The sequence below is a fragment of the Megalobrama amblycephala genome, linkage group LG15, assembly GCF_018812025.1.
Source record: "Megalobrama amblycephala isolate DHTTF-2021 linkage group LG15, ASM1881202v1, whole genome shotgun sequence".
Classification (NCBI taxonomy): Eukaryota; Metazoa; Chordata; class Actinopteri; order Cypriniformes; family Xenocyprididae; genus Megalobrama; species Megalobrama amblycephala.
The window spans coordinates 13,181,526-13,207,864 of NC_063058.1; the positions used below are offsets into that span (position 1 = coordinate 13,181,526).

The 26,339-nt window shown below is 36.0% G+C and overlaps 1 protein-coding gene across 1 annotated transcript in view; it reads right to left on the bottom strand.

Annotated features, from left to right (window-relative positions):
- The window catches only part of b4galnt4a (beta-1,4-N-acetyl-galactosaminyl transferase 4a), a 211,140-nt gene that overhangs the window by 125,595 nt on the left and 59,206 nt on the right, over positions 1–26,339 (bottom strand). Inside the window, exon 2 of the mRNA XM_048158247.1 lies at positions 23,594–23,706. Coding sequence (XP_048014204.1) covers positions 23,594–23,706 — 113 coding nt within the window. The remainder of the gene's footprint in view (positions 1–23,593; positions 23,707–26,339) is intronic.

Genomic DNA, 26,339 nt, shown 5'->3' on the forward strand with positions numbered 1-26,339 from the left:
TCTGAGCAGAGTTGATTTAACTCTGGAGATTTTACTGTGTATGAAGTTTCAAATCAGATGTTCGGAGCACAAAAGTCACTTGATTTCAGTAAACGAGGCATCGTTACATCATAAGTGTTTCGCAATTTCAATAGTTTACGTGACTTTGGCAGTTTGATTCGCGTTCCAAACCACTGATTCGAAACAAAAGATTTGTTCAGAATTTGTGTTCTGAAGAAGAACGAAGGTTTTACGAGTGTGGAACGACATGAGGGTGAGTAATAAATGACAGAATATTCATTTTTGGGTGAACTAACCCTTTAAAGAGGTTCTACTTGTTCGTTAAATGTTTCTACTTTTCGTTCAGACACTACGTATGGACATACCCATTTTCATAACAGTTAGCCATTTTGATATGACATTTTTAACTGCAAAATGGCTGTTGGCGGCCATGTTTTCTATTGGTTTGAGTCATATTTAAAGAATATGTTAGCTAAAGATAATGTGCACCAGTTTTCAACTTTATGAGTCAAACGGTTGCAGGGTTAGTGGTTTTTCATTTATAGAGCCTCCTATGGGTGCAATTTAATGTATAATGCATATAATCACTATAAACTCACAGCATGCCTCCAACAGTATGCACACTTTGAAGTATTTATATGCTATATAAATACAGGAATCATTAAGAAACACAAATTCTTGTCAATGTACCAGCACGGTATGTTTTTGTGAGACAAAGAAGAAAAATTTAAGTGAAAAAATAATTGAAAAGGGGCTTGCAGGCATAAAGTGCAATCAGGCTAACAATGCCCATCAAAGAGATTGTCGAAAACACAAGACTTTAAAGACGAGAGTGTAAATTAAGAATGCCAATATCAATTGGGCCAACGTTCGCAGCAGGATGAAAGGAGTGTGAAGGACACAGTCGAACCCTCTTGAGCACTTCCCATGATGCATTGATCATTAAGCTAATCACGATAGTCTTTCACCAGCTGAAGCGAAATTTAACTATGAGGTCTCAAAGGACAGTCCATTGAGAAAATCAGTTATAATGATGAAAATAAACAATGTTACAAAACAATGTTGCATTGTTATTTTACCAGTCAATAAGGAATTCATAAAAATTTTCTATGACCCTTGAGTTGGGTTTTTAGTCTATGTTTTCCCTTTTCACTCTTAAAGGTGCCCTAGAATTAAAAAATGAATTTATCTTGGCATAGTTAAATAACAAGAGTTCAGTACATGGAAATGACATACAGTGAGTCTCAAACTCCATTGTTTCCTCCTTCTTATATAAATCTCATTTGTTTAAAAGACCTCCGAAGAACAGGCGAATCTCAACATAACACCGACTGTTACGTAACAGTCGGGATCATTAATATGTACGCCTCCAATATTTGCATATGCCAGCCCATGATCGAGGCATTAGACAAGGGCAGAACATCTGGATGTGCACAGCTGAATCATTAGACTAGGTAAGCAAGCAAGAACAATAGCGAAAAATGGCAGATGGAGTGATAATAACTGACATGATCCATATCATCATGATATTTTTAGTGATATTTGTAAATTGTCTTTCTAAATGTTTCGTTAGCATGTTGCTAATGTACTGTTAAATGTGGTTAAAGTTACCATCGTTTCTTACTGTATTCACGGACGTTATTTTCATTTTTTAAACACTTGCAGTCTGTATAATTCATAAACACAACTTCATTCTTTATAAATCTCTCCAACAGTGTGTAATGTTAGCTTTAGCAACGGAGCACCATCAAACTCATTCAGAATCAAATGTAAACATCCAAATAAATACCATACTTACGAGATTAGACATGTTGCATGACGAACACTTTGTAAAGATCCATTTTGAGAGTTATATTAGCTGTGTAAACTTTGTTTATGCTGTTTAAGGCAAGCGCGAGCTCAGCGGGCGGGGAGCGTGAGCATTTAAAGGGGCAGCAGCCTAAATCGGCTCATATTTAATGATGCCCCAAAATAGGCAGTTAAAAAAAATTAACAAAAAAAATGGAGTATGGGGTATTTTGAGCTGAAACCTCACAGACACATTCAGTGGACACCTTAGACTTGTATTAAAAAGACGTTCTACGGCACCTTTAAAAATAAAGTTGTTTTTCTATTGGCATCAATGATTCCGTGAAGAACATTTAACATCCATGGAATCTTCCGAGTGTTCTTTATGGAACCTTTATTTTTTTTTAAGAGTGTTCTTATTATCACTTGCCTCTGACTAGAAATAGCTCTTTAAATGTTTTATTTAATATGCTCCACCACAAATTCCTTTTTCAATAGGGAAGACGTCAACACAAAAAAGGAAACAATGTTCATTGAACCACTTCATAGGGTTTTCATTTGGGCTCAAGGTATTAGAGCGCCTCAATATCAAACACACATACATACACGCACACCCAATCTGTCCACTGCCATGGCATATGTTGACTATTAGTCATCAGCTCCACCTCTGAAGGCGTCCCATCTATGACAACACAGTTCCATGCTTGCTTCTATCTTGCAAAGCCAGCAGGTACAAAAATCTAATTAACAGTCATAAACAGAACAACAGTACTGTGCAACTTGCAGCGGACAGCTGGTGCATGGTGCTGTCATTTATTGGGAGGCTTGGACCCCTTTTTCCATTTATAACAATAGAAAAGTGTCTGCAGTCCATTTGTAGTCTCGGACAAAGGGGCTAAGAGGGTGAGCGGGGGAAATCGATGCTTTTGCAGGGGAGATCAATCATGGGGCCGGCAGGCTGATAAAAATCAATGTGAAGTGAGGGCCATGGGTTGTTTTTCAATAGGAGACAGTGCATTATGAACTGCAAACATAGAGACAGTAACCGTGTTGGACTAGCGTGTTTCTCAGGAGAGAGCCTGCAATGACCTCTGAATCTGAGGAGTAAGCTAGAGATGATTTTGGAGTCAGATGGCATGTTTACAGGCCACCCACAGTCCGTTCACTGGTGCATAAAGCAAACAAAAATGGCTGAACAATTAGCAACTAGCATACGCAAACATACAAATACGCATGTTCTTCAGAAGTATACTTCAACTTCATTTTCAAGTATATCAAGTATACTTAAGTAATGTTCAAGTATATTTTTTAAGTATACTTTATGTAGTAAGTATACTAGTATCAATGTACTAGTAGTAAACTTGTAAGTGTACTATTTTAATACCGCTTGGGACTAAATTGGCCAAACTGAAGTATATGTTTAAGTGTTTACTTAAGTACACAACTTCACAGCTACATTTCTCATTTGTACTGCATCTGTACTACAAGTGAACTTATAAGTATACTAGTAGTTTACTATTATACTAGTAGTACATTTTTAGTAGATATGGAAGTATACTCTCAGTATACTGCTAGTTTAGTTCAAGTATACTTGTAAGTTTTCGTTAAGTGAACAGGACATCACACTTATCGTTTACATTTTATATATTATTTTTGCACTTTAAGTATACTACTATGCTCCTATTTAGGTATTATTTTTTATACTTGAAATACCTTTAACTGTACTTTAACTCTTTCCATTTTAAAAGCATTATATACTAGCTTCATGAATCATTTTTATCAACACTTAAATGTGGGTAAGTTTCTTTTTTTTTTTTTTTTTTTTTAATTTTAAACAAAAAGCTGAGAAAATTTCATTTTTGTCTAAGACTATGTCCGGCTGGGATTCAGAACGATGATCAAACACAGGTGGAGTAAACACCCCCAAAGCTTCATAGTTCTCATTCAGTAACGTTAGGCAGTTTTGAATCATACACTGTTTAATGTTTGATGATCGCTTTATTTTATATTTGCGTGAATGGTCTTCTATCACTTGTTTCAGCTTCTTCTTCTCCTGCAACTTGATCCAGAGATTCTGTGCTTTTTCAGAAGATGTGTAACAGTGCCCCCTACTGTATAGCCTGAAAATTTAGTCAATGGCAAGGAAAGAGGGAAGCAGATTTGAAGTAAATTCCTATGTACACTACCAGAGGACTAGCCTACACAAAAATTCAGATACTCAGAATTAGGAATATATCGGTTTTCTTTATAAATCAATATTTTCAAACAATGTACTTTTATACTATTCTTTTATAAATATACTTTTAAGTATATCTCGTCCAAGTATAGGCCAAATATACTTAGACTTTTCTGTCAGTATAAGTCAAGTATACTTAAGTGATTGGGTATAAAAAGAGCCTCTCAGAGTGGCAGTGTCTCTCAGAAGTCAAGATGGGCAGAGGATCACCAATTCCCCCAATGCTGCGGCGAAACATAGTGGAGCAATATCAGAAAGGAGTTTCTCAGAGAAAAATTGCAAAGAGTTTGAAGTTATCATCATCTACAGTGCATAATATCATCCAAAGATTCAGAGAATCTGAAACAATCTGAGGGTCAAGGCCGGAAAACCATACTGGATGCCCGTGATCTTCGGGCCCTTAGAAGGCACTGCATCACATACAGGAATGCTACTGTAATGGAAATCACAACATGGGCTCAGGAATACTTCCAGAAAACATTGTCGGTGAACACAATCCACTGTGCCATTCGCTGTTGCCGGCTAAAACTCTACAGGTCAAAAAAGAAGCCATATCTAAACATGATCCAGAAGCGCAGGCGTTTTCTCTCATTTCTCAAAGCTCATTTAAAATGGACTGTGGCAAAGTGGAAAACTGTTCTGTGGTCAGACGAATCAAAATTTGAAGTTCTTTTTGGAAAACTGGGATGCCATTAGGGCTGCACGATTAATCGCATGCTATTCTCACGCGCATTTCGTCAGTAAAGCCGGTTCCCTGATTACCGCTAAATCACCATCACCTGCTTTCAAATGAAGCGGCATTTAATAGACGGAGCCGTAGGTCACTGAAAAGCCACGCAATATCGCGTTCATATCGCAGATGAATCGCCTGCGATAATGAACGCGATATTGCGTGGCTTGTCCGTGAACTACGGCTCCGTCTATTAAAAGGCGCTCCGTTTAAAAACAGGTGATGGCGATTTAGCGGTAATCAGGGAACCGGCTTTACTGACGAAATGCGCGTGAGAATAGCATGCGATTAATCGTGCAGCCCTAGATGCCATGTCATCCGGACTAAAGAGGACAAGGACAACCCAAGTTGTTATCAGCGCTCAGTTCAGAAGCCTGCATCTCTGATGGTATGGGGTTGCATGAGTGCGTGTGGCATGGGCAGCTTACACATCTGGAAAGGCACCATCAATGCTGAAAGGTATATCCAAGTTCTAGAACAACATATGCTCTCATCCAGATGTCGTCTCTTTCAGAGAAGACCTTGCATTTTCCAACATGACAATGCCAGACTATATACTGCATCAATTACAACATCATGGCTGCGTAGAAGAAGGATCCGGGTACTGAAATGGCCAGCCTGCAGTCCAGGGCCCTCATTTATCAACAGTGCCTAAGTACAAGAAAATCTGCATTTATCAAACGTGCGCACGCAGTTCTTACGCACATGAGTAAGCAATCATTGTTGATAAATCCCACATGTGCGTAAGTGCCATGCTCGTTCACGTTCACGGTCATTAGCATTCGGAAACGCCTCCAATGAACCATATATGGTGACAACACTTCCCTTTAAAAGTCACGTGATTGTGTTTTTTCCTCACAACAATAATAGCAAAGAGAGCTCTTGCCAAGCAGATCAGCTTGATCTTGGAAAACGTGCTCTCTGGAGGACATTGTTTGCAAAGTCTTCCAATAATGCAAGATAAAATAAAGATAAAGTTTACTTAATTTTTGCACACATAGACTATTTAAGTAATTTTCAAATATGGATTTAAGTTACTCTATTTAGCTAAGATAAGTAAAATTTTAAGTAATTTTAACTTTATCAGTAAAAAGTTGATTTAGTTTCGATTTAGTTTAAAACTCTTTTGCAATACATTTTACACAAACAATATAACACTGAATGAAACCATGCTATTGATGTGTATGTTTTTAGAAACATCTAAGCAGGTAATACGAAAGATATTGTGTAGACATCATATCTATATATTAAAAGTAATGCTATAGTTGAACACAGAGACCTCAATACTTGGTACACAACACACAATGACGGTAACATTCGATGGAACATGTTTGAGTGTTATTGTGGCATTTTGAGTAGAAAATGAGCTCCAAATGTCACAAAATGTTAAGTTACTAAACCTAACCACAAAAGCAATGATAAAACAGTGTAAAAACAGCTGGAAAACAGCAAAAAATTGACCTCATTAATTATTCAAGGCCCAGTGCATGATGGGAACACCAGTATCAGAAAAGTTGAGTAGTTTTACTTAATTTTATAATGTTGATATTTACACTTTAATTTCTACAAGCTTAAATTGAGTACTACTAAATAACTTGCATTTGTTTTTTTGTTTTTTTGTTTGTTTTTCTGTATTATTTACTTAACCATAATTTTTTTTTTTTTACAGTGACACCAATTACGCACTGTGTGTAAAACTAGACAATTGATAAATTGAGTGTTTCATAAATAAAGGAAACACAGGACATGTTGATTGCTTAATGCATACTGTGACACTCTTAAATGATTTTTGTGTGTAGTGTCACTATTCTACCACTAGATTATCTGCGTAAGCATGCTCAGAGGTGTGCTTATATTTACACACATTTCTACGTTTAAGTACAAGTTGGTGAATCCCACACTTTGCGTGAAACTGTTCTTACGCACTCACTACGCACAAATCTGTCCGTACGCACCATTGATAAATGAGGGCCCAGATCTTTCACCCATGAGCAAGTCTCCTCAAACATTTGGCACATCCCACTTTTTTGAGATGTGTTAAGAATTTAAAATCAACTTTTTTTCCCTTAAAAGATACATTTTCTCAGAAGATGCTATGTTGACTGAATAAAAAGAAGACCTAAGACCATTTGTACTACTTTTTGGACGGGTTTGTATATACAACTAGAAGCATGCATTAGCACATTTTACCAATTCCAATCCACATCAATCTTAATAACTACAAGTTTTTAATCATTTATAATGATATATAATTGGACTGGAAATGAAAAACATTCCTATTCCTGAGCCAAAAAAGAGAAACTTGAGCAACTTGAGAAGGACGCAATCTAATCAATACTAGAAATTCAAAGTAAAGCATGACCAAGGGACAGCAAAATGCTCATTGGGTCAGCGGGGTCAGACAAAAACAGGTGGAAAAGAAAAGCAGTTAACTGCTGATATAAAAAGAAGAGGGGATGCCACACAGTGGTAAACATAGCCTTGTCAAGCTGAAGTGTTATAAAATACAACTTTTTTGAGATGAGAGTGTTGATGCCATGAAATTTAAAATCAACTTTTTTTCCCTTAAAATGATACATTTTCTCAGTTTAAATATTTGATATGTCAACTATGTTGTATTCTGAATAAAATATTGAAATTTGAAACTTCCACATCATTGCATTCTGTTTTTATTCACAATTTGTACAGTGTCCCAACTTTTTTGGAATCGGGTTTGTATATACAGTATATATATATATATATATATATATATATATATATATATATATATATACATATATATATATATATATATGTTCTCATATCATATATTTTCTCATATACATACATTCTAATGTCACAATAGTGTCAAGGTTTACTGGGTTTTAGATGATTACTTCTTATCGCTGCTTCCTGATGGTTTAGAGGACAATTACTCGCCCCCTGTTGTTTCAAAGAGTAGTACAACCACAGTGCGGAGCCAGGCGAAAGTATAAACAAGGAAAAGATGCTGCCTCCATAGGCAATTCACTAGGTCTTGGAACAGAGTAACTGTCTCGACTCACCTTGAGCTCTAAAAAGTTTCATGGTTCAAGTGCTTAAAATTTACCAAGGGGCATTTGTTGAGATGGTTCAGAGATCAAGAACTTAGTTGTAGACTGCAAAGAATTTTGATACTCAAAGTTGAGTCTGTCGAACTTTAAGACAAGTCTGAAAAGTCAAGAATAAAAGGTGGAATGAAAGTGAGAATTCAGTAACCAAGTATGCATTCAGTCGGACAACTTGAACCGGAGGTGAAAAAAAAAAAAAAATCCAGATATAGGAGCAAGAGATGGAGGTGGACACTGATTATGCTATGACTTTGTGTAGGTGGACAAGAAATTCAAGCAACCAATGCCATTTCCCAGACAAATATTGCATGGTTGAGGTGTAATTTATGTGGGAAAATATTTGTGGCACAAGTTTAGGGTTTATTAAATATTTAAAAATAAATAATTACATTTAACAATAGTATTTAATTTAATATTAAGTTTGGGAGGTTTTCTAAATAACGCAATTACTAAATTGTACATATTATATTAATGTAGTTCACCGCCGAGATATATAAGCAATATCACACGAGTAGCCATGTGATATCACTCTATACCAGCACTGGAGCTCACATTTCCAAAAGCGTCTAAACAAATTTTCAAATAGACGCTATATGTTTACATATAAATCGCATATCTGAGGTATTAACAACTACATTCTCACCTAAAAAAGTCTTAAAACTACATTCCGTTACAAAATAACAGCAATATCTATGAAAATATGGTGGGTTTGCTTGTCCGCCATGACGCTTGCTGAGAGAATGCTGAAAGCAGAGTGAAACAGTTCCCGTGGCGATACTGGTAGAATATTGCATGGCTAGAAAGACCTCTCAGCCATACAGATTCGAGAACCAGAATGAACTATTGTATAAAAGTTCATATGACGCATAATGAAAAAAGATTTAGTGAGAGCATTTAAAAAAAAATATCAAACCGCAAATGTTGTTCAGTAGTGAGACAAAACAAAAGCAAAAAAAAATAACAATGAGAAACATGCTGTCTTTGAAATATAAGGGGGAAACATGAAAGCATGCAACTGTCCCACAGGAATGAAAGACAATGCAGACCTTAAAAACACGCATGCAACGGCAGAGCAAAGGAGCGAGAGAAAAATAAACGATTAAACTGAGATTTTCACATCAATTATTCATCATGCTGAAGGCCTCCATGCTGCAAGGCTGCCAAATCTCATGTCAACGTTTCTTTGCCTGACACTTCAAACAAGTGAGACTACCAGAAAAAAGAAATCCTTCACTATTTTAGTTTCTTTAGAGAGCACTTTATCTTCCACCATCTATATCTGACTTGTGCCCAAAAGCAGAGAATACAAGTGATAAAATTCTGCTCTTGTTAAACCTGGATAAGGCAACAATGTTAGCATCTCCAACAATCATTAGCATCTCCAGCTCTGTGTTTGTTGGTTCAATCTGCTGAATTTGGTCATGCCGAAAGATAACAAATGCAGCCTTGCACTGAGCAAAATATACTTCTTTCAAAAACATTAAAAAAAAAAAAATCTTACCTACCCCAAGCTTTTGAAGAGTAAATGTACTTTTACGGCACATAAAATACTTGGGAAGACAGTGTAACTATCCTGACTATTTCAGCTATGGCACATTAGCTAAAAACAAGCTCTTATAAAGACACTTCACATCTCTGACAGAGTCATCACTAGAGCTTCAGCCTTAATCATTGACCTTGTCCTCTGGTTAAGCCTAAGAACCTCTTCAGAAAAACCAAACCCCATGAGGATCCACCCACCAGGGCCCTATAGTAAATTGGTTTCAGCGCCTCAATCCCATCCTCATTCTGGTCATGAATTAGAGGAGGAACAGGGCTCTCTGGGGTGCCTGCAAGCCATAGAGCTTTCATACACAGCATAGTGTGACATGAGAGCTGCCCACTCCATCCCTGAGGAACCTCCTGGACGACCTGTGCTGTCTTTCCCTTGGTTTAGCCCATTAGCTGCAGGGTTTGTGAAGCACGGAACGAAGCAAGAATTTGAATCATGAGGAGCCGATCAGCCCGGGGATCCAATGCCTCCTGTGACCTTTGAAATAACCCCCAGTAAGGGGTCAATCAGAGCTAGAGACATCTTACAATTCCTCATTCTTCCTGATAAATTGGAAACTTCAGTAGAAATGGATTGGATAAAGGAATATAGGGCACCTAAGAAGCAGAAATATTTTCAGAGCAAAAGAATGAATGAAAGAGGGGGTCACTGGTTTAAGCACTCCAATCTTCTCAAATCATTTCTCTAGAATGAATCAATTATTCCAAGATCTACTACTAGAATCCAATGGAAAAGTCTTTTTCTGCCCTGTGGTATGTGGGTTTGTGAATAAACAAGATTGCATCAGATGCTAAGATCTGTCACCATAGTACTTGTGTTAACCAGGGTGGAGAAGTATTCATATACACAATTTGTTACCAATTTTAACCTCTAAAATATTAGATTAATGTTTGTTATAAAAAGGAACAACAATCCTCAACAATCTACTTCCAAAATTTCAGAAGCATAACTGAAGATGAATCTCTGCAAAGGTTTTTATTCATTCAGATGGCCACAAAACATCAGGGTTTCATCAGTTTTAAATGCCGAAATATTGAAATGTGAAAAAAAATCGTTTTTTCATTACTATTATGTGAAAAAAATAATGATGCCACTATGATGTATCTCTACTCTTAGGGTATCTTTGGGGAAAGCTACTTTTAAAAGTAACGCATTACAACATTGCATTACTCCCTGAAAAAGTAACTAATGGCATTACTTAGTTACTTTTTATTAAAAGTAAAGCGATAGATTACTTTTACATTACTTTTCTCATCTGGGCTGGGCTTGCTTGTTTGTTTTTTTAATAACAACAAAAAAAGTTCTATTTTTGGCAAATGTTAAAGCCTTTTCACACCAAAAGTGAAATGAATAAGCCTCAGGTTGAAGGAAATGCATATTTACGCCTGTACAGTAGATGGCGCAGCTCAAACAAACCTTTCAGCTGTGCTGCCATTCTGGATTGAAGAAGAATATGATACGCCTCTGCACTTAATAAATTTCAGTCAATAAATGTGAAAGTAACTTTGCATTATTTATTAAAAAAAAAAAAAAAGATATTTTGTTGTAAATTGAAAAAGTAATGCATTACTTTACTAGTTACTTGAAACTCAACACAGTAAAATCCCCAGAGTTAAATCAGCTCTGCTCAGAGTACATATGGTCCCTCTCTAAATAGTGTTAAAGTAACACTGAAGCAGAGTTAAAGTTAATGAGATAGTTAAGCGATTAATAAGGCTGTGACTGAAGTCAGTTGTAGTTCTTGTGTTTCTCTTTTCTTCAGTGATTCTGCTTGTTAACAGCAGGTGTTCATCACTAATGCACAACCATTATTTAATTAATTGCTTAATTATCTCATTAATTTTAACTCTGCTTTAGTGTTATTTTAACACTATTTAGAGAGGGACCATATGTACTCTGAGCAGAGCTGATTTAACTCTGGAGATTTTGCTGTGAAGTTACTTGTAACTCAAGTAACTCAAGTTACTTGTAATGCGCTACTACAAACACAAAAACTCAGGTTCACTGGAAAAAAAACGTGCCTGAGGCGACATTTGTGCAAAATTGTATTACGTTGCTTCCTGCATGTTTCGCAATGTTTTAAAAGTGAAATGTCCAGTGAGTGGCGCTAAAACTGTGTTCAGTTTTATGTTTAGGGCTGCAACAACTAATCTATAAAAATGAAAATCGTTGACAACAAATTTCAGTAACAGTTTATTTTAGGGTTTTTTAAGTTGCTTATCAGCATGCATATTACTAGAATATTGGCTGTTTATTAGTACATATAAAGCACATATTAATGCCTTATTCTGCATGACCTTATTGTACATTCTTAATCCTACCAAATATCTAAACTTAACAACTAACTCACTAACTATCAATAAGAAGTAAATTAGGAGTTCACTGAGGGAAAAGTCGTAGTTAATAGTGAATATGTGTTCCCTATACTAAAGTGTTACCCAAATGTCATTATCGATTAGTCGCATCAAATTACAGCACTGAATTATGCATTTCCAAGTCCATTTCAAATTATTTAGTACAAAAAATCCTCTTATTCTCAATGCTTGTTATAACTGAGCCAAACTTGCACTCTGAGTGTTTCATAGTGTGGTATAGTAGGTATGCTTGCTTTGTGGCAGTATAATCTCACAATTTAAACAATCACATTTAAACAAAGCCTATTGAACCCCCATGACATAATTATCCTCTTTCCCACAATACAGCTAATAAAAATACCATTTAGGCAATTAGTAAGATCTATTGGTATATGTACAGCTCATTAAGAGGTGTCGGCCCCATATGAGCTGTATTGACCTCACAGCAGACAGGCTCAAATATTGATTTAACATGTCATCCATGCTGGCCAAAACTATATTGACTGCATGGTCGCCTTTACCCGCCATCGATGGTGATTGACTAACTACTTTTACAGCAGTGTGCTCGAGGAAGACTGTCTAGTTAGAACAGCAAAGGGCAACCTAAAAGCATAAGTTTATTTATTGGGTGGGCTGGAGCTGGAAACATTGGTCAATGCCAGAGTGACAGATGGTGTGACAGGCCACCCCGTTGCCTGTAAAGCATAAGCAAGGCTGAAGAGCTTTATTTTTATGGCAACAAGTTTAAAGAGTCAAGCCCAAAATATTCACTGCAAAAAAGCTTTGAGTGGGTAAAAAGACACCAAAGTAATTAAAATCTGTTGAACCCTGAAAATCAGCTTCCAATACAAGGAATCATATGAAATTCTCTCAACAGAGCGTACAATTTGTCCACGTCACTGCACACAGCAGAAACCTTTAATTGGAAACACAACTATGGATATATTGCATGAGGACATGAATAACTGGAAGAAATGTGTGACTATGATTTGGTTCTAGTGACATTCTAACAGTTTTGTGTTTTAGGCTTAAACCCTAGGGAAAAGAGAATCATCAACCATCTCCCTTGTGCCCTTGGTCCAGGTGGACAATCCCCAAGGAGATCTATATTACCAGGAGAAAGCAATCATGCGCCGATGGGAGTGGCAAGTTTTGCCCATGATCTACAGCTGATGCGCAAATTAAAGAACACAGACGCAGTCAAATCATTTACATAATGACCAACGCAATCTACTAAGAGCAGTGCAAATTTGCGTTGGGTCGCAAATAAGCAGAGCTGATGCTCATCAGATGCGGGTCAACACAGGCGCAACTTGTTACATGTAATCTGACAAACACGTACACATACAGGCCAACATGGCTTGGCAATCGATATGTTCGGAAAACATCTTCCTCTGGCATTCCAAAGAAATCAATACGAGTAGAAAATATTTTCTCCCTTGTACCACATGCTCTCTGTTATATGCTGTGTTTCCTCCTAGCAGCAACAATTGCAGCCATGTCGCAAAATGGGTTAAGACATGTTTTACTGGGGGTGTTAAATAATGCCGCAAATACCTGTAAATTTACTAGCGCAAACATTAGTAAATTTTTGATATTCTTCTCATTGTTTCCCTATAGCGGCTAATAAATCAGAAGGTGGATAGACTAAACATGTCATATGCGTGTGCATGACGTCACCGTTTTCACAGATTCGCATTTTTGCAGTTTACACGGAGATGACAATGGTATCCCAGACAGAAACATAGTGTGGCCCAGATCTGGCCCATGTCTGGTATATGCACAGTAAAAAATTAAAGTTGAGAAAACTTAAAAGTTTTTGGCAACCAGCTTCAGATTTTTGCAACTTGTTGTCTAACAAGTTCAATTTACAAGTTGAGAAAAATCAAAAATCTCCTGAAGCTAGTTGCCTTAAACTTTTAAGTTTTCTCAACTTTTTACAGTGTGTGGATTACACTATGTTGCTGTCAAGGATCGTTTTCAAAAACTTGCACTTTGAAACCCGTTTTCAAAAGTTTGAGTCACCTTTCGAAAAGTGTCTCATTCCCTGTTCTCAGGGAACCATGGTTACATGCGTAACCTGAGATGTTTTCAGGCCACCAAAATGGCATTGTTGTGTAAGTGAACAACCAAAACGCATAAAAAGTTTTTAGTTGAAAACGGAGTCATGAAAACAGCCCCTAAGTCTATTAGGGAACCCAAAATCTGAAGATTTAATTCGGGGTGCCCAAGCCTGCTCATGCAGAGTTTAGCTCCAACCCTAATGAAACACACCTGAACCAGGTAATTAAGGTATTTTTGAGTGTTAGAATCTTTCAAGCAGGTGTGTTGCAGCAGTTTGTAGCTAATCTCTGCAGGACGTTGGTCCTCCAGGTGCAGGATTGGGCACCCCTAGTTTAGTTCATTACCACTGTGCTTTTCAGCTATTCAGGGAACCCAATTTGGTCCAGGTGTACCACTCCATAAATTAATGTACCATACACTTTGGATGACACTTACAAGTTCCGCTGAGAGTTGCACCAAATGACTCTTTAAATGTCTACCTTCAAAGTCTTCCAATTTAAATGCCTACACCTTGTCTTGAGGACAAATCCGTGTACATTACCTCAAGTTTCCTAGCTGCTTCTCTCCCTCACCCTCTCTCTCTCTCCCTGTAAATCTTGACTTCCAGATTCATTTGGTCTATCCTGCCTCCCTGTATCTCCACTGCCTCTGCAGCCATGAATCTTGTAGTTACTTGTGAACCCAGAGACCACCCTATGCCACAAATTCTGGTTGTGGTAGACACTTAAACGATCAATTGCAGTTAGCGCCTAAGTGGGCTATTACTTCTTCTACAGCCCAGTGGCATCATCAACCATTAACAATGGCAAGGATTTGCAGGCAATTATAAGAAGATGGTGGCCACAGACTGAGTGGAACTATTGTCTATTAGCCTGGAGACAACAAACCTCTTGCAATACCCAAGAGTTCTGCTATTCTTTTGGGCTATATAATGTGTATCCAGTACTCGACAAAGTGAGAAGCTCTTACAGAAAGTCATGAGGTGGTTTTGCTGCCTTTTTGCCTGATGCTGAGCTCATGTATAAAGTCTCACCTGAAATAAGTCCTCAGGGTCATTAATATGGATAATACCCACAACCAACCTCCAGTTCCACACTGTACAGTGATGCCACATAAACCCTTGGAGATATTATTATAGGCAAGAGTAAGGTCAAAAGAGTAGAACAGAATATAGTGTCATCATTTATCCTCGTCCTTCCAAACCTGAATGACCTTCATTCATCCACAAAACCCAAAAGGAGAAACAAATGCTTCTGTTTTATTCCTGACAAGGGAACCATATAGTGACCATATGCTTTCAAGATCAAAAGAGGAAGGGAGTATAGCACACAAAGTCATAAAGACTACCTTTATGACACTTTAAAGGAGCTTGGCAAACTGTGGTCACAGTAAAACTATTTTTTTATCAAAATTACTCCTTCTGTGTTCCACTAAAGAGATAAAGTGATATAGGGAACACCATTAGTGGGAAATTTATAGAACTTTCATTTTTGGGCAAACTATTCCTTTAAAATATGTGTTCTAACAAATTTGTGAGCTATTCAAAGTAGTCCAAAGGAAGAGAAGCCTTTTGCGTTGCAGCAAATTGTGAGAATTGTGACTAAATGAGTATACACATAGGCAAAGCTATTAATCACCTCTCAGGCAAGCTTGTAAATCACTTAAATCCTTAAATTAAGATAAAAAAAAGTTTAGATTCCCTCTAATTCAGTCTCTGGTGTGCTCTGGAAAGGAGTCCAAATGTCTCTGATATTTTACACTCATCTGTCATTTTAGATATCACAGACTTTCTGATGGCCTGTCAGCACACAACTGGTATAGCCTGAAGAAGTTTGTTGGACTATGCACGTGTTACACATACAGTATTAGAAAGAAAGATTTTTTCTCATACATTATCAGACAACAATTGAACAAAAATCCAACAGAGTCCAATACATCCCTGAGGCTCCTGTCATGAGCACATAAACACACACACACACACACACACACACACACAAAACAATACTCTTCACCCTGAGTCTATGTTATTGGTGTAAGGTTGAATATGTTCTCCCAGCACTGAGTATTCAGTGTTACCATGGAGACCAGTATCTGACAATACAATGCTACACAGCCTACAGTTCTTTGCTGAAGGATTCAGACCTTTCACCACTTCTAATATTAATTAATTTTAAACAAAATTACAACAATAATCTAACGTGACATTGGTCATATCTGCATGTGTACTGTAGAATTGACTAGATTAGTAAATTAATTCAAAGCTAGAATCTTAATGAAAAAAAAAAATGCGAGGAAAAAAATTGTGATTACTTCTTCACAGATACTGCAACTTCAGTTCTCTTTAGCATTCACACTGAATCTGAATTTCAAAGTGGATTCAAATATGGTAAAGTGTTCTTTAAAGTTAGCCCTATAAAATAGTTACTGTATGTAGTTATGAAACTCTAATTATATAAAAAATAAATTTGTTTATGCCATGAAGGTGAACATTGTATGCAGATGATTGCTTCTTACTAAACAAGGTCTTTGCAAACTTCTGGTCATAATTGTACAACATTCTTAAACTTCTGACTGAAAGAAAACTGCTTAAGGACAAACTTTTCATGTAAAGCCTGTGTGTGACATTGAGATTATGAAGCAGAACTAAACAGCAGTAATGTATTCACAGCACAGCACAGGAAATGATAGATTTATCTCCACACACATAAATCACTCCACCAGCAGAGCATCTGTCACAGACTCTCTGTTTGTCCACATCATCTTCTGCAATCTCCATTCCATTATGACTTGATAAATCCTACCCTCGCAGCTTTAAAGCCATAGAATTAAAAATCCCATGCTGTGGTTTGACAAACGCAATTTGCTTTTGTCTGTTGACATATTTCCTATCTAAACAGGATTCACACATCCTACAAGTTAAAGGGATAGTTCACCCAAAAAAGAAAATTATCCCATAATTTACTCAACCTCAAGCCATCCTAGGTGTATATGACTTTCTTTCTTTTGCAGACTTTCACTACATACATTTTTCTGAGTTTTTTAAGCTCCAAAAAGCACATCCATATATCATAAAAGTAATCCATACGGCTACAGGAGGTTAATAAAGAAGTGAAGCGATGGATTTTTGTAAGAAAAATATCCATATTTAAAACTAGAATCACTGGCTTCCGGCAGACGGCCATACGCAGACTTGATTTGGTCGCGTCAATTTAACTGCCTGCTCGAGCAAATGGTTGAGCACATTTTGAGTCACTATATTTCATTGAGAGGAGTACCTAACTTAACTCAAGCTGACTGAGCCATCTCTACCATCTGGTTAAGGTACGTTATGCCAAAAAAATCCACTAGATGTCAGTGTCAATCAACAGCACTTGTCACAACACTTCTTCTAACATGGATGTCAGAAACAAAGAAATCACTCCTGCCATGTGAACCGTTCTTTACGGAAGAGGATTAGGGCCAAGCAATAATAAAAAAATAAAACCATCTCGAGATTAAAGTTGTTAAATTTCGAGAAAAAAATCGTTAAATTTCGAGAAAAAAGTCGAAATAAAATGTTGAGAATAAACTCGTTAAATTACGAGAAAAAAGTCGTTAAATTTCAAGAAAAAAGTCGAGATAAAATGTTGAGAATAAAGTCATTAAATTACGAGGAAAAAGTCGTTAAATTACGAGAACAAATTCGTTAAATTACGAGAAAAAAGTCGTTAAATTTCAAGAAAAAAGTCGAGATAAAATGTTGAGAATAAAGTCATTAAATTACGAGGAAAAATTCGTTAAATTACGAGAAAAAAGTCGTTAAATTTCAAGAAAAAAGTCGAGATAAAATGTTGAGAATAAAGTCATTAAATTACGAGGAAAAAGTCGTTAAATTACGAGAACAAATTCGTTAAATTATGAGAAAAATGTCGTTAAATTATGAGAACAAATTCGTAATTTAACGAATTTGTTGTCGTAATTTAATTACTTTTTTCTCATAATTTAATGGGTTTATTCTCAACATTTGATCTCGACTTTTTTCTCGAAATTTAACGACATTTTTCTCATAATTTAACGAATTTGTTCTCGTAATTTAACAACTTTTTTCCTCGGAATTTAATGACTTTATTCTCAACATTTTATCTCGACTTTTTGCTTGAAATTTAACGAGTTTATTCTCAACATTTTATCTCGACTTTTTTCTCGAAATTTAACGACATTTTTCTCATAATTTAACGAATTTGTTCTCGTAATTTAACAACTTTTTTTCTCGTAATTTAATGACTTTATTCTCAACATTTTATCTTGCCTTTTTCTTCGAAATTTAACGAGTTTATTCTCAACATTTTATCTCGACTTTTTTCTCGAAATTTAACGAGATTTTTCTCGTAATTTAAAAACTTTAATCTCGAGATGGTTTTATGTTTTTATTATTGCTTGGCCCTAATCCTCTTCCGTAGTTCTTGGTGAAATTTTGCAAGGTAAGCAATTTTTTTTTTTTTTGACATATTACACTGTAAAAGCCCTAACTTTACAAAATTATGTTACTTGTTGCCATGAAAAAACTTTAGTATGTTTTTAATAATTTTTCAAAAACATGCTCAACCAAACGATTGATTTGTCACTTTATGGTAAACGCAGAAAAGCTAAGGTAATCTTTTCAGATCATCCATTTCTGCAGTCAGAATGGACTATTTGCTGAGAAATATAAACTTCTGACCATTCTTAGCTATGAATATGACAGCTATTGTTATTTCTTCATGAATATGCTTAGATAATTTCTTAAATATGTATTTTTTGCCACTTTTGCATATTTTTTGAAGTAAATATAATGAATTCATTGAATTAATGTGTGGAAATCATAATTATCAGAGGCAATTACTTCTTAATTGACAAATGCTGGTGTACTAACATTACTAAAATTGTAAGAGATTGTTATTTATTTGTTTGTTGTTGTTTTTTTTTTACAATTACTAGATGGATTTCAACAGTTTCTATGGTACAAGAACGTGCAATCTTCAGGCCCTTGTCCCAGAAAACCCCCAAGATTCTGATGCTGATCTCAGTGATGTTGATGACCCAATAGAGGATCCGGATTATCACCCCATCCGAGAAGAGAAATGTTCATATATCTAAAAAAAGAAGGAAAAAGAAAAATCCTGTTGCACCACATTGATGGCGTGTTTCTTGATTCATAAAAGCCTACAATAATACTATCTTTTGCTATTTTGTTTTTAGTTTTTGAATGCAGAAAGAATGTAACATGTCTTTAGTTTTGTTACTTTTATTTATTTGTGTTATTTATTTTAGTTTATTGTTAAAAAAAAAAACTATTTTCTGTAATTTCTGTAATGTTCTGTAATTTCCTTTGTTAAAATGAAAATCTGAAATATTTTATGGAATATTTCAATAAATAAACAAGATTCAATATATAAAACTATTTTATTTTGATTATGTTTTAAATAGAGGTGTCCTCGACTACAGATTTTCATAGTCGAATCCGATTCGAATCAGATTGCCTATATTCGACTGATAGTCGAATCATATATGTTGGTGGGGGGTGAGCTTGAAAAACAGCAGCCCACTAGATAGTGCGCACAGATTTTGAAAGGTTCGCACGCTCAACTGTGCACGAGATGGAGCGGGACACGGAAAATGAAGTAAGGCCTATACCCGCGGCTTAAGACAACTTTTATTTTCTTTCACACACAGCACAGAGAAACAACTTTCTAATAAAGTGACCAAACTACCTGTCAAGTGATAGACGAAACTGACAATGACTTTATCTTTTTTAAACAAATGAAAGGCAATGTGGATAAACATTCACAGCCACCATGTACAGAACACTCTCAAAGATATAGAAGAATATGAATAAAAACATTTTGGATCAATAAACCTTAAAATATATATAAATAACTGCCGAAAGGCCACACTGCAGATAGATATACATTTCATATGTCGGCAAATCAAATTAAATCGGCTAAACTGTCTGTGCAAGCAAGCTTTAACTAACCAAAAAACAAAAAATTCAATTAATTTAATAAAAAATTATAATTTTTTTATCAAACATTAATTTACAGAATTGAATTAGAACAGAATATACCGTTCTAATAAATAAAAATAGCCTAATTAAAAAAATGAAATATGATCAAGTCAAACTGCAAAATGCCTGAAGTGCAGGGGAACATATATTCAAAACACAAGCCACAAATAGTCAAGTTAGATAACCCAGAGTGATCAATAAATAAATTAAAATTAAAGAAATTATTAAAACAACGAAAGTATAGCCTGAATTGTCAACTTTGTCCTTTTAACTGCAGAGACAATAAACGCTAAACTGGAGTGGCAGTCCGAAAATAGTTTGAAATCACTTGTACCTACCCTACCTGATTGAGAGACAAAAATCCAGTCTTTCACGCGATCTGCCTGTGTCCGTTTGAGTCTTTTTTTCAAATAGCGCGCTATAGTCAGCTCGTTGGCCGGCAGAAGCGCGCCGCAGTGTTTGTCGTTGTTGAGTTCTAGGACATGAGCTGTTGGCACAACTTGCATCATACATTTTTTGGATCATCTTTTACCATTTCAAAGTGCATCCAATTCTACACTTTATCCCAGACATTGTTAAAGATTTAATCCCTGCCGCAAAGATGCTCCTCTGATGGTCACGGATCATGGAAGTGACACTTAAAACTGTCACAGGGGTGGTTGGATTTATTCACGCATATTAAAAATTTTTATTAAAAGCTTCTTTCTTTTATAGTATTAACATAATAGGCTGTATATTAACCTATTGGAAAGGAACCGGTACATCTATGTAAAATCAGATATTGAGCGCCCCCATATCTCATTTCATAAAACCTCTGCGAAGATTCGACTGTGAGATTGATAGTTGAATCAGGCTCCTCCTATCGAAGATTCGAATCGTCGACCATTCAGGGTCAACCCTAGTTTTAAAATAAATTAGTATTATAGTTCATATTTTCTGATTTTCATACTATGTCTATGCATTTTATTATTTTACCTTTAAGTGCCATATCAATCATTTGGTAGAGGCCAATATTTTAAAAATTATGGGATGTGTTGAAAAAAAATACAGTGAGTGTGGTAACTACTGACATAATGAGATAAAAAATACAAACAAAAAAATTTTCAAATGACTTTTTCTTGGTGGGGCAGAAAAAAAACAACAACGCTTTATATGTTGCTTATGTGTCGGAAAACACAAACCACAGAATGGACCACTTTTGGTGTTATATGCGATGGGAGATCCTCCTAAATGAGGTGCCGGATCAGATTTCGGAGGTGCCGGATCCAGCTTGTTCCGGCACAAATTAAGCCCTGGTTATGCCTACGTCATACGTTGGGTCAGAGGTCAACCTTCCACCGAAACTCAACTCTCTCGTGAACACGCGTGCGGCTGTTGCCGAAAGCCAGTGATTATAATTTATAAAGTTATAAATATGTATATTTTTCTTACAAAAAAACACTTCAGAAGGCCTTTATTAACCCCCTAGAGCCATATGGATTACTTTAATGATGGATGGATGCATTTTTTGGAGCTTCAAAATCTCAGGCACTATTCAATGCCATTATAAAGTTTATAAAGTTATAACTCTGATTGTGTTTGGCTGAAAGAAGAAAGTCATATACACCTAGGATGGCTTGAGGGTGAGTAAATTATGGGATAATTTTCATTGTTGGGGGCCTTCCTTTGATTTTGTTAACCTGTACAGTAGCATATAGATGACTGCAAAGCTAGCAGATATGGACTAAAAGTCACAAAAATCTCTTTTTGCGGGTATTTGTGGTTTGCTTAGTTTATATCGGTATATGGCCGTACAACTGATTTTATTTGACAGAGGGTTTACTGGTCCTGTGAGTGATGTGGAGAGCATTTGGACTAGCTTGTGTGTGACACTGATAGTACGCAGTGTGCTGTGCTTCAGATGAAAGGTGCTAAAAGCCAGGCCCCTCTGTGCTGTGGGAGGAATGGAAATGCAGCGAAGGCTTTTTTGAGAAACATCTTGGATGAGCGCAAACGCCATCAATCATTTAAGCCAGTATGAACTGTATCTTATTCCCGAAAGTATATTCTCATCTTTTAGAGGTTGAAATGACCTGATATGTCCTCAGTAAGTGAAATAAAGTCAACTTTTTTAGGACGCATCCATGGATTTTCTCAGACAGAAACAAGTCGACATCCATCTCAGCATGGTTATGGTATCTTTGTGTCGATATTAAGGCTGCTATTAAGATTACTTCTTCACAGATACTGCAACTTCACTAAGAATTCAGTTTTATGTTGCATTCACACTGCATCTGAATTTCAAAGTGGATTCAGATCTCTTTCTGGCCTGTAGTCCATTATTCTTCAAAAGAGTGGCGATTAAAGCAAAACAGGATATTTAACAGCCTTGGTGATCATTTTAAAAAGAGTATGTATTATGGAAATAATATACTTTAATAGAATACACATGCGATCGGACACTTAATTGCATGTTAATTGCAATTAAATGTAAATGTATTAAAATTTAAATTTATATCAAATGGAATAAGTTGAAGTTCAGAGTGCTTCTTTGACCCACTTCAGCAGGACTTTTTTATGTGTAATTTAAAAATTAATCGTATTTAATATTTAATATTGTATTTAAGATATGGTAAAGTCGAGTGTTCTGCCGAATGTACTGACAAGCATTTATGGTAAACTAAAATATATAGTACTTTAATGTAATTTCTAATGAAACTTGTGTGTTATGTATTTAAATATATTTGTAATTGGGTCATAAAAAAATCACCAAGGAGATATAATTAATTTTGAAGTTTTATGTTTAACATGTTTTATGAAGTGTTAACAATGAGATTATGTATTAAATTTAACCAAAATTTCAGTTTAACCGAATGACACTTTTGGTTATACCAAATGACGATATTTTCAATGCAAACAGGCTGATATCTAGCTAGCTAGCTAGCAAAAGGACAATTAAACATTTTATATTTATTACAAGTTTTTAAAATATTACAGCATTATAGCGGTTGTACCGAATGACCTGATGTTTGAGCAAGTGAAAACATGAATTTTTCACATAGTTAAAAGAGAGTTAGTTACTTTGCTTCATGATCATGTGGTCCTTTGCAGGTGTCTGAATGATGTCACATCCTTTCACATGATACTGACCGCATGACTTGATCCAAAATGGTCCCTTTATATTGGTTACTCCGAATGACATCAATGAAATTCATTTTTCTGGACATTCTTTCTCATAACAAAGCAACGACTTCTACACATAATTTTAATATCATTTTGCACTATGTTAATATAAGATGTTTTAAAATCATTCCAGAATAAAAAATATATACATTTATTACATTTTAAGATATTTTAATCACAAATGAAATGGCTATATTGGCCTTTGGACGGTTAAACCGAATGACCTTCAAAATCTTTAAAAAAAACTTTATATGTAGCAAAATATAATTAAAAACTTTTGGATTCAATAAAAGAGATCTAGTTGTACTACCTTACATACTTTGGATGTCATATCCTTGTTTTTATTATTATTAAGGCCTTTGGACAAAAAAAATTAACCGTCACGTCATTGACCCATTATGATACATATATGAGTAAGTGTTAAGTTCTTAACTGTCATGAAAGTGTACTCACTTTAAATGGCCTCATTTCATTAATATTATATTACTATGTACACTACAAATACACATTCAATAGAATTAAGTGCACTTCTTTTTATGCCCTATAATTGTGTTGAAATTTTAAATTTTGGTGGAAAAACAAATATAAAATCTTACTGTGTTTTCCTCCTCCTGGCTGTTGCTGGCATCTTCGCTTTTGCGGTACTTATCGGATGAACGAGAGTCTCTCTTACGGCTGGTATCAGTTCCCTCCATTGGCCTCTCACCATCTGTAAATGAGACAACGATCGCACACATTCAGTTTATATTTCATCAGCAGTATTATTGGTTCTATATCATTACCATTTATATTACATACAGCACACTGAAACTAGGAGCTGTCATTATAGAGACTCTTCTGAGCAGTTAAAATAATTCTGAGAGAGAGAAAGCAAGAGAACACATGGAAAGGGCAACAGCTGGGATTCAGAATTAACACTTGCCAAGTGCCAAATGCAAATAAAATTGCCTTTGGCAAAGAAAATGAATAAATAAACACCTCTCATCCACCTGGATGCCAGCAGCTGTGTTGGCAAGTATTATGAAAAATGCCTGAAGAAGGTGTTTGACAAAAATGTTGTTTATCAAAAAATATTTGCAAGCTACAACACTGATTGCTTATTGTATTATTTTCACTATTTTGGAAAGGAATGCTACTGACCAGCCAGCCAATTATCTCACAGAGGTAAAATTTGACTATAAGCACAAGATCTGATCCACATAGCAGCTTATTCTAGATAAGAACCGCCCACTCAGACAAGAAGTTTCCTCATCCAAAGTTTCTTTATTGTTTTGACATGCTAATACAAGTTAGCCAGTGACACTTATATTGGAATTGCAACATAATGTACTTGAGTGACATGAATAAAATCAAATAAAAAGGATAATAGTACTCCACTAACAAAAAGTCCAGCAACTTACATCTCGGAAAATATTGTTAGTTAGTCACAGAAAAAAAAACTAAGTCTGTAGCCATGTTTCCATTACAGATTTGCACAAAACTTTTGTAATATTTTCTAAATATCAATAAAAAACTATTGCGAAATGACGGCATTCCCCTTAACTGATGGTATGCGATTAAAACATCTTTTTTTTCCTCTCGCGATAAAGAATGTTGGTAGGTTTAACTATATCGCAGGCACTGCACTAGGCATTATTTTTAATCTAACGAGACATAGGCACATTATCCAAGCATTCATGGCAAGGAAAGTCCCTTATACTTGGGATCGGCCACGTATGAGGTGTTTCTGGGTGTTTCTCCCTCCTATCTGCTTCGATATCTTGATAAATTCAAATTGTGGCATTTGTTTGTTGTTTAGAATCCAGTAGTCCTGTAGTACATTTGACTTTTATGAGTTTAATGAAGAACTCTCTTCTTCTGTCCAAACGTACCGTGCCATCTTTAAAGAATGATCAAAGTTTCCATTGCAGTTTTGCGAAATATTCCTTTTTCGAATTGCCTGGAAAAACTACCTCATGCAAGCGTAAAAACTTTTTTGCAATATATGGGAGTTTTCGTGAAATTTACGTGTTTCCATTGGGCGTATTTTCAATTCGAAATTTCAACTTGCTTTAAAATGAAATAATGCAGAATCTAATTTTGTAGCCTGTAAAGGGGGCGTCAGATGCCAATTTTCCACAAGTTAGTATGATTCTTTAGGGTCTTCATGAAAAGTCTATAACATAATTTGATTAAAATTTCTGAATGGTTGTGTAAAAAAAACGTTTTACCTTGTCAAAAACAGCTCTGTTCACAGCGAGCCGTTTCGGTGCATGTCCCTTTAAATGATAATGAGCTACTGTTCACCCCACCCCTATCTTCCGTGGGCGTGCTGTAAACACTATTTGGCAGTGAACGCACCATTCTTATTTATGCAGTTATAAATGCCCAAAAACGATTAAAATAAATTTGAAAATGACTTGTTATTCATTAACTAACACCTTATTGTAGTGTTACCATGTTATATTTACATAAAATGTACACAGTTTGTAATAAGACAAACTGTTTTGCATTGTTCGTCAAGTTTATAACAATGCACCTTAATGCATTGTTCATTATAAATGTGCAGTTATGAATTACAGTGAGAAAGTTCTAAATAGAAATGACGACATATATGTTTGTTCGACTGTATTATTTTGATAATAAACAAGCTGCGATGTCACGTTTGCAGTGCTTTGCTGTGTGCACGTGAGGCGCCGGCGCGATCAAACGGCAGACTTTGCAAAGGACTTGCCTCATCGTCATGGCAACGGTTCGTGGCCAGGTCAAGTTACGTCAGAGTTTGTTGGAAAATCATATCACACTGATAAGACATTCCCCGACCCAACAAACGCCAATTAAACATGTTCAGCCGGGTGAAAACAAACTCCGACCGACGGCAACAGACGCCGACAGGGGTATCGCATTAGCTGCGTCTCATTTCGGAGGCTGCGCCCTGATCCAACAAACTCCAACAGACGTGTTTATTGGCGTTTATCTGTGCAGTGCGAAGTGGCCTTTAACTTTAGCCGCGTTCATCGTGGAACTTGCTAACTAGCACATTAATAGGAAAGGCGATTTGCAAAGATTCATTAAAAAAACCTATAACGTCAGCGCCGATGGCCTCATGGGCAGCGCGCCGACACGTAGTGCCAATGCGCTTCGGGCGACCTGAGTTCGAGTCCCGGCTCGTGGTCCTTTACCGATCCCGCCCCCCTCTTTCTCTCCCACTTCACTTCCTTTCTAGTAACTGTCCTATCATAATAAAGACAAAAAAATGCCAAAAACCTATAACGTTTACTCATGTCTTCAGGAGGTATTGATCAATCCTTCAGGAACTTTTTAGCAAAACAAACTTTTTAGCAAGATCCGGGGGCGCATTCC